General features: G+C 29.9%; 1 protein-coding gene and 1 long non-coding RNA gene across 6 annotated transcripts in view; both read right to left on the bottom strand.

Moving 5' to 3' along the window:
* The window catches only part of LOC103571182 (GAS2-like protein pickled eggs), a 57,837-nt gene extending 47,630 nt beyond the window's left edge, over positions 1-10,207 (bottom strand). Inside the window, exons 1-3 of one of the 2 annotated variants that reach the window (XM_014445119.2) lie at positions 10,001-10,207; positions 9,677-9,834; positions 2,956-3,141 (exon numbers count right to left, since the gene is read on the bottom strand). In XM_014445119.2, the coding sequence (XP_014300605.1) occupies positions 2,956-3,126 (171 nt within the window). In that variant the 5' untranslated portion in view covers positions 3,127-3,141; positions 9,677-9,834; positions 10,001-10,207. Of the gene's footprint in view, positions 1-2,955; positions 3,142-9,676 lie in introns of both variants that reach the window. The other variant, XM_008549236.3, reaches the window with a different exon arrangement.
* Positions 10,208-12,488: 2,281 nt separating this feature from the next.
* Positions 12,489-14,126, bottom strand: LOC128667633 (uncharacterized). Of its 4 annotated transcripts, none has more exons than XR_008403579.1 (5): positions 13,895-14,126; positions 13,574-13,675; positions 13,236-13,351; positions 12,921-13,082; positions 12,489-12,851 (listed from the first exon to the last, which is right to left on the bottom strand). It is a non-coding gene; the product is annotated as an uncharacterized LOC128667633 (long non-coding RNA). The 4 variants fall into 4 exon arrangements; XR_008403577.1 differs by having other exon boundaries at positions 13,927-14,126; XR_008403581.1 differs by having other exon boundaries at positions 13,996-14,126.
* Positions 14,127-14,154: the final 28 nt, after the last annotated feature.

Below are 14,154 nucleotides of genomic sequence, written 5' to 3'. Positions count from 1 at the left end.
AATACCTGAATGTCTCGTCGCGCGTAGTGCTTCCGAGGAAGTTGAGGCACGCGAATCAACGAGCTAACTATAAATTTGTACAAAATTATTGCCAAAGTATGCAGTATGTACTTTGTTGTATTTCGTCCGTTGAGTTACATATTTACACAAGACAGCTGTATATACACAAAAAATAATAAATCCTAAATATTTAAATATTTCATTTGTTGACGGCAGTCAACCACGCAAACAAGGGACGTGAAATATGTGAATCTTCTTCTTGCAAATTAAATGTAAATACCCGTCAAGTTATTTTGCTTATGACAAATAAAGTAGTTATGATAAATATGTTAGCATAGGCTTAAAACTTAACATATCAACAAAAAATAAAAACGTACGGATGTACTTTAAGCATATAGAAAACACGTGGTAGTATGTCTTTGGAAACATTATAAATGTGGGATGAATGTGCCCGGTGTTGATGTAAGATCAAGGGAGAGTAAAGAAAAGAAATGGGAAAATAAAGAAAATAGTGAAGAAGAAAGAGAGAGACAAAGCGATGAATGGGTATGGTGTTGACTTAAATCCTGACTAGACGCGACGATACAGCTTGGCGTATATATGTACCAGTGAAAGTCTTACTCAGTGGTTCAGAATAAGCAAACGGCCTCGCGTGTACTAGTACTAGATAATCAACTGTAGAATTACAAACATGAGAGGAATCGTAGAACGAGTGCAGTGGTAAGCTGGAGATAGGAAGGGAGTTTTGTCTTTGAAAGACTCAATGGCCTGTTACGCGCCCGTTTTATTCTGGTTACGCCAGTTACAGCTTATGGGCGCAGCGATACAACTATTTATTTCCTTTTTACGCGTCGTCTCTTCATATCAATATATAATATAATATGATATATTTAATATGTTGTTGGTTGCTGGTGTTGTTGTTGTATACGCACTGTGACGAATTTATAAATTGTTATTTAATTTGCCAATGTTACTAACGCAGACAGTTAATATCATTTAAAATGCAACAGAGAAATGCACTGTTCAAGTCTGCAAACTGTGATAGGCATGTGATAATGATTAACGACTCTACAATATCTATCGCGATTTTAATACGTACTACACTACATATTATTACTCTCAAGTTTAGATAATAAATTTAGTGACATGGCAAAAAATTTAAAGAAATAGGATTATCGAGAGCGTAACGAGCTGTAATCAAATCAAATAGCATTATGTATGGAATGTTGTTTGTTTTTTTTTTTTATTTTCATTTATTTTTATAATTTTTGTATCTATTTACTTGGTATTTATTTATTACTTTAAATCCTTTATGTTGTCACATACAAGATAACTATTTTGTATGATGAGTTTTATTATTTTATTTTCAATAAATTGAAAAAAAAAATTATTTAATTATTTGAAATGTCAGTTGGTAAATAAATATGAAATAAAGTAATAAAAATTATTTTAAAATTAAAACAAAATGTCACCTATCTACTTCCTCATACTCAAGGAACCTAATTGAACTATTGTATCGCACTCGTACAATAAATGATTAATTTTAGTGATAATTTTTATAAGACAAAGCAAAATTTTTTTCAAGAACATGATTTTTAGTTATGCTCCCAAAAAATGCTAAAGATTTATTTAATAATCCAAATTTTTATTAGTGAATAAAATAAACTCAAACCGGTACTAAGTAAGACAACTTAGTCAAAAGCAAGTCAAAACCAAATGTGTTTTCATATTCTAAAATATGTTTTTTATTTATTAAAATAAAAACTTAAGTTTGACTTATTTTTGTCTTGCTAGATTTTCTTTATTTTAAATTTTTAAAATTACGCCAAAACTAAATTATATATTTCTTCGCCGCGCTACTAATGGCATTCAGCAAAAGCTACGTAACTAACGAGAGGTTGAATTTGTGAAAAATATTATAAAAATCCGCTGTATTATTAAAAATAGCTCGAGCAACTAATTGCCATTACCAACAAAAACTATATTTGCAAAAACACAAAAGAAAAAAAAATTATCGTGTCGTTAGCAAGAACTAAAAAAGTTTGCAGATGTAGGGATAAAATTGTAAGAGAACAAAAAAACAAAACAAACATTTCTTTTGCAAACTAACACAGATATGCAAGCTGCAGAAAATTCTAAAAGAAAATTCTTCCAGCTTTTTTTAAGGCTGCTCTCTTTTTTTTTAAATATTTTTTTTCCTCTGCTTCTTTTATTCCCGGTTATGTTTTGTCGTTAGTCTTTACTTGTGACTATTACAGCTCAGGCGTCATTCGGACATTGCAGTCATATCACGTATATCGTAGAGTTTCCGTTGAACGTCATATACGTACGCATCCTTCTTCCTCTCTGGTCGACGCACGCTCGACCGAGTTCGTTATCCTCATACTTGTACACATTACATTACCTTACGACTGCTTTTGTGCACATACTACATACAGATATGAATAAGACAGTGAAGCCTCTTGGAAGAGAGCTTAACAGTAAATAATTCATTGCGTTGAGAGTCGAGAAAAATTAGGGAGAGACCTAGCGCAATATAAGAGTATAAAGAAACATATATATAAAAACATATGTATATATGTATATATGCTAAAGTTTCATATGAGGGGAGGAGGAATAGTATACATACATAGATATATAAGTGCTTGAGGCACACTGTGTTTACGTCTAAGTTTTTTCTTCAGTTTCTTTATTCCATCCTATCCAGAGAGATATGTATTTGCTCGTAAATTATCGTTGCACTTGCGAATGCGTGTTATAGGTTTTTCTTAACGGTATATATGTATTCCATACAGACTCTTGTCTTGAGATTATTCGTATTGATTTTTATATATATTTTTTTTTAAATATAAATAAACTTTCAAGATTCCGTTTCAATAGATAAAGTAAATATAATATTATTGTTGTATAATATGACGATAGTGGATAAAATATAATGTGATAAGAGACAATTACCTTGCAAAGAGGTACCCCTGTGTCAAGCCTGTCCATAAAATTATCCAAGTTTATCCTTAATTCTGGGTACAAAGCGTTCAGCCACTCGGCAAGATCCTCCTTCATTGCGATCAAGTATTCTTCGGAGGATTTGAATGGCCTGTAAGGCCTTGCTTCCAGTAGCACTGACATTATTGCTGAGTTTGTCTGTAAAATATATATATTTAAATGTTAAAAAATAATATTAATAATAATGATAATGTCTTAGAAAAAAAAAAGAATAGGCATTTAAAAAAATAAATAAAATAATTAATGATGAAGAATTCGTCTGAAAGGAGCCGAATAAATATGTCACGCTTGCAGACAAACGGCGCTAATAAATTCTCTTCACGTGTTGGCACAATAACGAACGGCGTACTTACAAATTGAATGTACAGTATCCGTTTAAAACAGTATTAAAAGAAAGCTGAATATTTTAACAGTATTAAATATCACAATAATTTTATTTTTTATAGCAAATTCTTTCCACTATTTTATATGAATTTATGAGTGATATTTATAGAAATGTATCATTGTTTTAATTTTAATATCATCAGTATTTTTAAGATAAATTGAGTACATTGCGGACGTACTAATAAATAGATTATGACTTTTATCAGTTTAAATAACGAGTAGATGTATATATGTATATGTATATATAAATTATTTATTTAGTGTCAAATATGTTTATTTGTGAGTCATGCGAAGAGATGGGACACTCGATGACAGTTGCGTCTGTCGTGAAAAAAAATAATCTTATCGTCCCTCAACGACCTACATCCTTTCTCTCTCTTTTTTCTTACTCTCTTTCCAGTGAGATATAATTTAAACGAGCGATATCAACGACAATACTAAGACAGTAATTAGATTAACTTACTCCTATATCTGGGGTCTTGGATCTGCGCTGGACAGTTTAAGCTCGTTACGGGTGAGCTAAAGTCCAATACTTGTCTGGTTTTATCTACTTTTGTCATAGGTTACTAGTCAATTATTACATTAGAGTAAGATTTTTATCAGGCGCTATTATGTTCACATTTCATCGTCGTAAATGAACAATAGATGGTAATTATTTTAAACTCAATGACAATAATGATGTCGTAACTACTTTGTGAAAATAATAGGTTGCTTATAATCTACAAGTTTATATACCCTTTTTATTTAATGCTTCAATTTATCATTTCTTCAATGTCGTTTAACTTTAATACTTTGTTTGAAGTATTTTAGTTTTTTTTTTTCAATTATTAATGACTCGAGGTTATACTAACAATATATACTTAACATGTATATAATACTCCTTTTTCTAATTAAATTAATTTTCTATTAAAACTTTTTTTTAATTTACACTGATTCTATTGTTTATATTTGAAGTACATTAGACTGTATATTTTATGGAACGAATTAATAATCGCTTAAGAAATAAATTTTATATTTTCGGAATATATTTAATTTATAATTTGATGGTATTAAATAAATATAAAATTTTATGTACAGAAAAAAAGGATTTTTTGGTGCAAAAAATTTTTACTCCAATCAAAAAATTCTAAATTTAAAAGAAAAAATTTCTCGCGTCTAGAAATTTTTTCTACTCTCGCACGGAAAAAAATAATTGGTAGCAGCTTCCGATTGGCAATCGGTAGCCGCTACCGATTATTTTTTGGTAGCTGCTGCTAATTATTTTTTTCCGTGGGGGTCAAAAATAGAAGTTATCGATTTCCTGACTATTTTTTTATTAGATCTCGACTTTTTTTACTTAAATTATTATCAGCTTTTCGAACTTTTTTCATCCCAGTTTGAGCTTATTTGTCTTTACTTCGAGTACGACAGTCATTTCCCTTACTTTTGACTTGCTCAACCAAATCAAAAGCAAGTATTTTTTAGTGTAAAATTTATTTTTCACATTTCACTTTAGTTTTAACTTTTTTGCCTTATAATTCAAGTCAAATAAGTTATAAGTCTAAATCAAGTAAATTTCGACTTAATTTAGACGTCTTCGTCTTAAATCCTGTCTAAGTACACTGAGAGAAAAATTTATTTGAGCCAAGTGAGATTTGTTTCAGGAAAATAAATTCCATATTTGAATAGATCCAGGTTGAGACAAAGATATGGTTCACTTGGATGAAATGGTGATTTGGTTACAGTTAACAAGTCTTTATGTGAAATGTTTTTTCAACCAAGATTTGTTAGCTATAAAAAAATATATATTTGAATGGAATTCATGATTTTGTTCAATCAAATAAATCTATTTATGTGGCTCAAATAAATTGTTTTCTGTGTAAGTCAGTTGAGTCCAAATAAATGCGATAACCCAATGTATTTGATATCTGCGTAAAAAAAAAAAAAAAAAAAAAAATAGAAATTGTCTTGTAAAAAAAAGTTCTAAATTTCGACTTAGTAAGCCGCCTAAATCAAGTTTTATTTTTGAACCGGTTTCAATTCATAATGCAAAATATTTACTGCGCTAAGAAATTATTTACTTCTGTGTAGTGAAATAAATTATTTTAATTTTTTAATGAATGAATAATTAGCCGTATTAATTAAAGAAATATGTGAAAATATTGTAGTTGGATTCCAATCCCAGTGGATCAATTAGTCATAGAGAATCTATTTCATAATCTGGTTAGGAGTATTAATAAAATAAGCTTTTATAATATGTTATCTGATCGATTAATTGGACTCGTAATAGGTCGATGTTCATAATGATACTTGAGATATCTCGATTGCCTTCCTCATACATATTCGCAGAACATACAGGATGCATGATCATTCGTCTACCTGCTCGTATCTCAACCAACTTTGTATGCATATATAATCCTAAAAGTATGAGGGAGTGAGAGATATAACGAGTTCAAGAAGATTAAAGGAGCTAAATTATTGCAAGTAAGGAAGAGAATGAGAGTGAGAGAGTAAGAGAGTAAGAGTAAGACTACGATAGAATCTAAGAGAAACACGATATCTCAAGTCTGTATGCAAGCACGAGTCACGGATAATGTTCGCAGCATTTTCAAAGTCATTTATTATATTACGATAGATTATTGTGTGGATTTCACGGTGACATATGGACCCTTTTAATTTCCGTGATTGCGCATATGATTTTACTTCTTGTAAATTATAATTATTTAAGACATTCAAATTTGTAATTGTATTGTTAATTAAATATATGTATTATGACAATGTATTAATATTGATGTGGATTATGTTAATAAAAAATACAATGGTAATTCTCCATTTTGAATTGACAATTAATTTGAATTAAAATATTTAAATGTCTTTGTCCACAATATTTTCATTAAGTTTCTATTTATAGATTTTCATAGATTTTTTGGAAATTTAGCAATTCTATTTATCCTTACGGTGGTTTCATTGAATTTCGCTGAAATGTCGTACTCAGTACGTAGTAGGTTGTAGATTGAGCACCGAGTCTGTATTGAGTCAGTAGTGAGTCTGTATTTTCTCTGGAAGCTTTAGCCAAGGCTTCAAAAATTACGCTAGCACATGAAAATTAAAGAAAATGAGTATTTTTTCTAACATCGAACACCAAGTCTGTATCGAGTCTGTACTGAGTCTGTATTTTCTCTGGAAGCTATAGACAAGGCTTCTAAAATCATGCTAGCACATGAAAATTAAAGAAAATGAGTATTCTTTCCAATATCGAAACCCAAGTCTGTATTGAGTCTGTATTGAGTCTGTATTTTCTCTGGAAGCTATAGACAAAGCTTCTAAAATCATGCTAGCACATGAAAATTAAAGAAAATGAGTATTCTTTCTAACATCGAACACCAAGTCTGTATCGAGTCTGTATTGAGTCTGTATTTTCTCTGGAAGCTATAGACAAGGCTTCTAAAATCATGCTAGCACATGAAAATGAAAGAAAATAATGATTCTTTCCAATATCGAAACCCAAGTCTGTATTGAGTCTGTATTTTCTCTGGAAGCTATAGACAAGGCTTCTAAAATTACGCTAGCACATAAAAATGAAAGAAAATGATTAATATTCCCGAAATTGAGCACCGAGTCTGTATTGAGTCAGTAGTGAGTCTGTATTTTCTATGGAAGCTTTAGACAAGGCTAAACGTACTACGTTTACGAGTAGGTACAAGGCTTACCAGTAGGTTTCAAAAATTTGTGTATATATAAGATTTAACATACATTGCCATTTCAATAGCGTCCATAATTCTTGTAGAATTTTAATGAAATTTCTAACAATTACTGTTCAACAACCATTGTCTCAATCAAATTAGAAAATCAGTAGAATCAGTGAATATTTTAGAAATACTGGTGAATTGAGATTTTTTATATTGATGAAAAACGTAGCTTCCAAAACTTGTTTTACAAAAAAAATTTTAAAGAGAAAAATACTTTCCCAATTAAACGAAACAATTCACTCAATGATGAATGTATATCTACAGAGTAGTAAAATTGAATCGTTTCTTGTTATTTATCAGGGTTAGCTCATTACTGTAAAAAGACAAAGCTATGATAAAATTAGCTATACAGTTTAGTTAATTTATTCTTTATTTTATGGTAATGCTCATCGATTTCACTGGATTTTGAATATACTTTAGTGATAAATCTATACTTCCATTGCATCTGCCGGATAGCACTTTTTTTCTCAATTGAAACGAATACTAAAGTATTAATAAAGTTATATAATGTTAAAGCAAGCATGACCTACAATTACGTGAATTTTTACAAAATATTAAAACCAAAAAATAAAATAATTAGTAGTCAGAATAAAATGTATAACGTTTTTTTTATTTAATTTTAGTTATCTTTATCTGAACTACCAGTCAAGAGGCGTGTAATATCGATCCCGAGGGTCGATCGTTCATATCGATAGTGAAGAATAAATATTGCCCGTCATCTTTTGTAGCTTCAATTGAAAATAAATACTAAAACGTCGATAAAAAAAAAAGTATAATAATATATTGAAATAAAATGGAAAAACAAAATTAAGCGGATTATTGCCGTGATACGATGAGCAGTCTTTATGATCGAGACCTCACTGACATTTAATATCCGTGAATGGATTCATGCATGGTCCGACACGCGGATAAACGTTTCGCGATGTCTTACATATACGTGTATAAATGCAATATACAGTCGTATTGTGAGGTATTGAACGCATAAAACGTTTTTACGCATATATGAGGCAGTGCGAGCAGTTGTACCAAACTGGCCGGCGGGCAATACGGGCCCCTCGGAAGAAAATCTTGTGAATGAGCGTGTTTCCCATTCACTTTTAACCGTAGCCAAGCGGTAACGATGCAAACCGTCGTCTTTCGTTCTTCATCATATATGTGTATATATATACTCATGTGTGTTACATCTCAAGTCTTCACTTTTTTATCATCATAAATATTCTTTTATTTTTAATCTCCCTCTTTTTTTTTCTTCCACTTTTTCATCTTTTTCACAACTCATTAGTCGCTACTATTCATAACTAGAGTGACTACGTGCAAACTATCCGACACTAGACTAGTTATAGCTAATTATCTCGTTGCCGTTTATTTTAAACCATCGTCAATTTTACGGTCATTACTGCAATCGCACTCTCATTAGCAATGCTACCATATTTTTCAAAATTATTTATCATTATTTATTACCATTACTTGAATTATTTTAATGATATATATATCCATAGCTACATATTTTATAATACCCGGGAATTATTATTTTTTTTTAAACTTCTTTTATCGATAGTCTACGACACAGGTGTAAAAATAATTGATGAAAATCGAATCGCGTTATTTAATACCGATTTCTTTTATTTCTAATATTGATAAGTTGCAGAAACTTATAATTGGAAAATATTATAATTTAATACAACTAGAATAGTTACAAGTTTATTATGCACTTCGTGGGTGGTACGATTGTCAATAATTTTTCTTTTTTTTATTAGTTTTTGTTTGTCGTCTGCAAATAGAGTTTAATGTAGATAATAATAAGTATTATTATAGCGATCTCAGCTATGCAATTTTCAGGGTGCATCCGTTCTCAAGCCTGTCATTTCTTTACCTTATTTTATATCATTATTGTACTTTCTTATTTATTTTTCGTGAATTTTAAAAAAATGTTTACATGGGAATATCCTTGACTCTTGTAATTGACGTTAATTTTATCAAGACTAATTTTTTTTTTTATCAAATTTTTTTACGATTTAAAATTTAACAAAAAATTATCACATAGGACGATAATTCGAGTTCGAAAAATGTATTACTGATATATCTATTTACATGAGTATATTTAAAAAGATAAAAATTGGACAGAGTTCTTTTTCTTGAACTAGAGTTATTCATAAGATAAAAGTCAATGCCGACTTCCTTGGTGAGTCATATCGATATTTTGCGGGAAAAACTTAAAGTGAAACTGTAATATTTGAATGCTCTGTGTCAGCAATGATGAATATTTCGTCGAATTTGATTACAAATGTTTCATTATTTAAACAAAAATAGTTTTTTGTTTTTAAATTGAACTGAACGAATAAATAGGTTCGATCTAAATTATCAGTATCAACAAATAATAAAATGATGCAATGGTCGGTTGCTGATAACTACAGCTGGAGACTAATGAAAAAAGAAAAAAAATTTATAAAATACAGCTGATTAAAGAAACATAGGTAACATATTAAATAATGAATACTAAATGTATGTGTTATCTGGTTAAAAATAAGTATAAAATTATCAATAATAAACACAGTACTCACTTAATCGTTATTATCCAGCTAGACTGACGTTTGCCATGCGAGTTTCCTACCCTTGTCTGACGAAAATCTACGCAAGTCCACTTGCTAATATTTTTTCACCCGTCCGCCCAGCACCACTCGTTAAATTCAACTTTGTGTCGTAGATTTATCATAGATATCTAGATTAATTTACGAATAACTGTATATATATGAAGATACATAAATCCTTTAACTTAAATATCTATAGACATTTACACTTGACGGTCAATATAATTTTATAATATAATGAATGACGATTAATAGTTCATAGTTTAATCACTAACGAATGAAAAATATTTTAATTACCACAATTGTTGATGACATTCACGTCTGATTGTTTAAATATTTAAGAGTGATAAGTATTTGTGTAACAATTATTATTTAAGTATTTTGTTGCAATAAAATTAGTTTATAAATTGTAAACAATTTATAATTTTATGATTAATGGCACTGTATTTAAAATTCAGGATTGTGGGCGGTTCGTGGCTCATTATCGGAACCCATCCTTGCGCGTTCACGTCCCAAGAAGAGACTGAAATATTTTACGGAGTTTTATGAATATAAAAGCTCTTGTTGTTAGATAAAGTCGGTATAGTGCAGACAGGAAGGGGAATTTATTTGAAATGTTGACGCTAGGGAGAGCAGTTACGGATAAATGCTGAAAGACTTGTTGATACAACAGTTTTCTATACTTTGTCGATATCTATAGGGAAATCTACTTTGACAATCTTTTAGGGGGTCGAGCATATACATACCCTCCCTGATAACACGAGTTGATCGTGAAAAAGTTGGTCATTCATTAGTTTCCGATCAACTTGACGACAATTTATCGACAACCAGTTTTTGCAACTTTTGGCTACAAGTTACCGCCAATTTTCTCAGAAAATTGGCGCCAGTATGGAGCCGCAACTGGAATGCAAATTTCTGAGGAAATTTAAAGGAAACTTATCGTCAACTTATGATTGTCAACTTTTGCCACCAATTTTCTCAGCAAGTGACCGTCAACTTTTTGGATTTACAACTTCTGCCACCAACTTTCTCAGAAAATTTCGATCAACTATTGGAGGTACCAACTATTGGCGGGCAACTTGGTGTCCAGTTGCGGCTGCAATTTTCTCGTCAGTTTCTCGCCACCTTAGCTCTCAGGGCTGATGAAAAATTTTAATTCTTTTCCAAACTTTGAAATTCGTTTCAAATTTTTAAATTTCACTATATGGGCATAAAAAATTAGTATGAAACTTGTTCCTTATCCTAATTATTCCACAGGAAAAATCCTGATGCTCTAGAGCTCACAGGATTTAACCTGTTGCTGTAACATGAAAATCCTGTTGCTCTTACAGGATTTTGTCCTGTTGCTCCCACAGGATTTGAAATTTAGTAAGAATTACTTAATTTTTTTCTCCGTGTACCTGAGTTACGACCAACAACGAAAAATTCTCGACAACTTTCAGCTTTTGTAACTGTTGGCTACAGGTTACCGTCAACTTTTTAGCGAGCTGTCGCAAAGAAGAGGCAGGTTTCTGAGAAAATTGCAGGTAACTTTCCGTCAACTAATGTGATGGCAACTTTTGCCACCAACTTTTTCAGAAAGTTTCCATCAATTGATCAACCGAAAAGAAAAGAATATGGGTGCCATCGAATTGTCCTAAAAGCTAGTTATCTACAGTGCTACTGAACGTCAGTTGCTGTTTGTTCCCTATAGAGCTACGAAGCGGTTGATATTTATGGCGCATGTATTTGATTCCAATGATCGTTTGAGATAGAGGTTTTTTTAGTCTTTCAAATTTAGACACTGCCATATTTCAATGCATTTGACTTTAGAACCACTATAATTTCAGCACCAACGTATTAAATCTCTTATAGATTTAAGACCTATGATTTTTATCATCTCTTATACTATACACCTACATAATGATGAGTCTTGTATTATTCATGACCGTGTAACTTAGAAAGCTTATATAAAATCATCTCTCACTTATAAATACATAGATATTATAACGCAACATATTTAAGTGACTTATGTATTAAGTGTCAAGCTAATTATGTACTTGTCATAAGTAATATCAATGCAATTGGCAGCTAGTTCGATTTAACTCCACAGTAGCTTTAAGCCTTCAACTAAATGCTGCCAATATATTACGTCCCCGCAGTTTTTGTAGACCTTGTATGTTTGTGTCCGTAATGCTTAGCAACTCTATATTTTCAGCCCAGGTATACTTTGTTGCTATTTATAAATACAGTATTGACTGTTGTAATTTTATCATTTCGGTTGGCAAAGTAGGTAATTTAATGGTTATTTCAAAACAGTTTACTGCAGAAAGAAAGGGAGTGGTTAAAATTTAGAATACGAGCAAGTTATAGTCAGATTCTCACGTTTAAAACAAATAATTTCAATTCTTTGAAATAAATTATTGAAAAACTTAATTGCAAAGAAGGATTTTAAATATGATTTAAGTTTAATTTTTTAATTTAAATTCTTTGACATTTTCAAACCTAAATTTCAAGTAAAAGTAAAAGTCTTATTTTTTCAAGTTTAAAAACTAATATTTCCAAAATTTTATTATAATTATCCGTAGCTCATTATTATTATTCTTTAAAAAATTGGCTCATATGTATATATTTACATATTAATGTCCTTAAATTGGATATTTTGTTCCAGTTCATTAATTACAATTATTGATATTTTATATTGTTATATTGTTATAATAAGATACATGTTAAATGTAAGTTTTTAATTTTAGTACACAGTATTTTACTAATTAACTCAAAGATTTATCATCAACAATAACTTTTATTAGACCTGTTTTACATTTTTTGTTTTCATTATATATATATATTTTTTAAATTCGGTTCTCTTCTTTTTTATTTTGATTCAATTACTTGAATGGTAATATTATTGCTAAAAATACATATGTAACATTTTAAATTATGGTATAAATCTATTACAAATTCATAAAGCAAGAGGTATACAGTTTCAATGGTTGTTGGTAAATTGTTTTTTTTTTTTTTTTTCCAATTAATTCGTTGGTTTCTTTTCCTCGTGAACGTCAGCGCTGGCATAATTGATATCGTCGTACAGGACGACTAATCGTTTAATTCCAGTAAATGCTGATCATTCAATTTGTGAACAAAATTCCTTAAAGGTCTCTTCCGTATTCTTAAAACAGAATATTTGTTGTAATAGATAAGTTCAATAAATAAATGATGATTGAATTTTTTTTTTTACCTTTCAGCAGCATAAATATGAAATTTAACAACTGGTTCTAAAATTTTAATGCTTTTGGTTGAATCTAATCTCTATATGATCATGTCTTGTTTTATTGCCCGGATCCTGTTGAATGTTAATTCATAAATTAAGCTCCAGCGTATGCCTTTTTGGAGTGAAACTCTGGAAAAACATATTATATTTAATTAATATGGGTTATTTTTTGACAGATAAATTATTTTAGTTAATAAATGTACTTGTTAAATAAATATCTGACAGTGAGCATGAGTACTGGATCTGGTCTCAACTCACTAGGATCATCCGCAAATGACTTACCTACACTGGATCTTTGAAAACATTTCATTATTTTAGTGAAATCAGCTTTTTTGTGCCTTTGATTTTTAGGTTTTCCATCGATCTCTGAAATGCGTAATAAACCTTCTCGTTCTCTTCTGAAAATATTATTAAATAATTTTATCACAACTTTCATTGAATCCGATTGAAATTTTTCCATCAGATTAAATCGGAAAATAAATTTATTATTTTTCGCTTAAACTCGATTCAAACCGATTGAGCCAATCGGAAAGTTCCAATTAAAACCCAATTAGAATTTTTCAATCGCAGTTTTTGATTAGGGAAATTGTATTATTGTGATTATTTTTTTTTAAACTTACAGACGTCATTCTTTTCCTGAACACATTGAAAAACATGTGCCGACCATTTTTCTTAATTATTAACTCAGTTTTTGTCACTTCTATTATTGCAATAAATCAAATCTATTTTATTGTAAATTACAAGATAAGTGTGAATGTAGCAGATATCAGATAAATTTAAAATTATTAATAAATAGAATATTAGAGTCAATAATTGGTAAAATCAAATTTAAAAAAAGTACGAATATGAAAAAATTAATACGTGCATTTTTTATGAATTATATTTTATTAATTATTTACTCTATTTATTTATAATTTTATATGTGTGACGTTAAATGTTACATCTAGATTGAGGTTATGAAAATGTTATATACTTATTGGAGATATGTTTTTATATATAAAATATATGACACTTAAGTACTATGTTTAAAAATACGTTTTACTTTAATATTAACATGAATAGGGGAGGGTGGGGCAGAGCGGCCCTCCTAAGCCAATTATTACTTTTTGTGGTTTTCAACTATCAGATCACTTTTGTCTTATTTCGAACAAATTTATGGACATTTTGCCGAAATTCTGGAAAAAAATTTTTTTTTTGTGGG

Source organism: Microplitis demolitor, chromosome 1, assembly GCF_026212275.2.
Source record: "Microplitis demolitor isolate Queensland-Clemson2020A chromosome 1, iyMicDemo2.1a, whole genome shotgun sequence".
NCBI classification, from domain to species: Eukaryota; Metazoa; Arthropoda; class Insecta; order Hymenoptera; family Braconidae; genus Microplitis; species Microplitis demolitor.
Note: the sequence above shows the minus strand (reverse complement) of the source record. Positions and strands in the feature narration are given on the sequence as shown.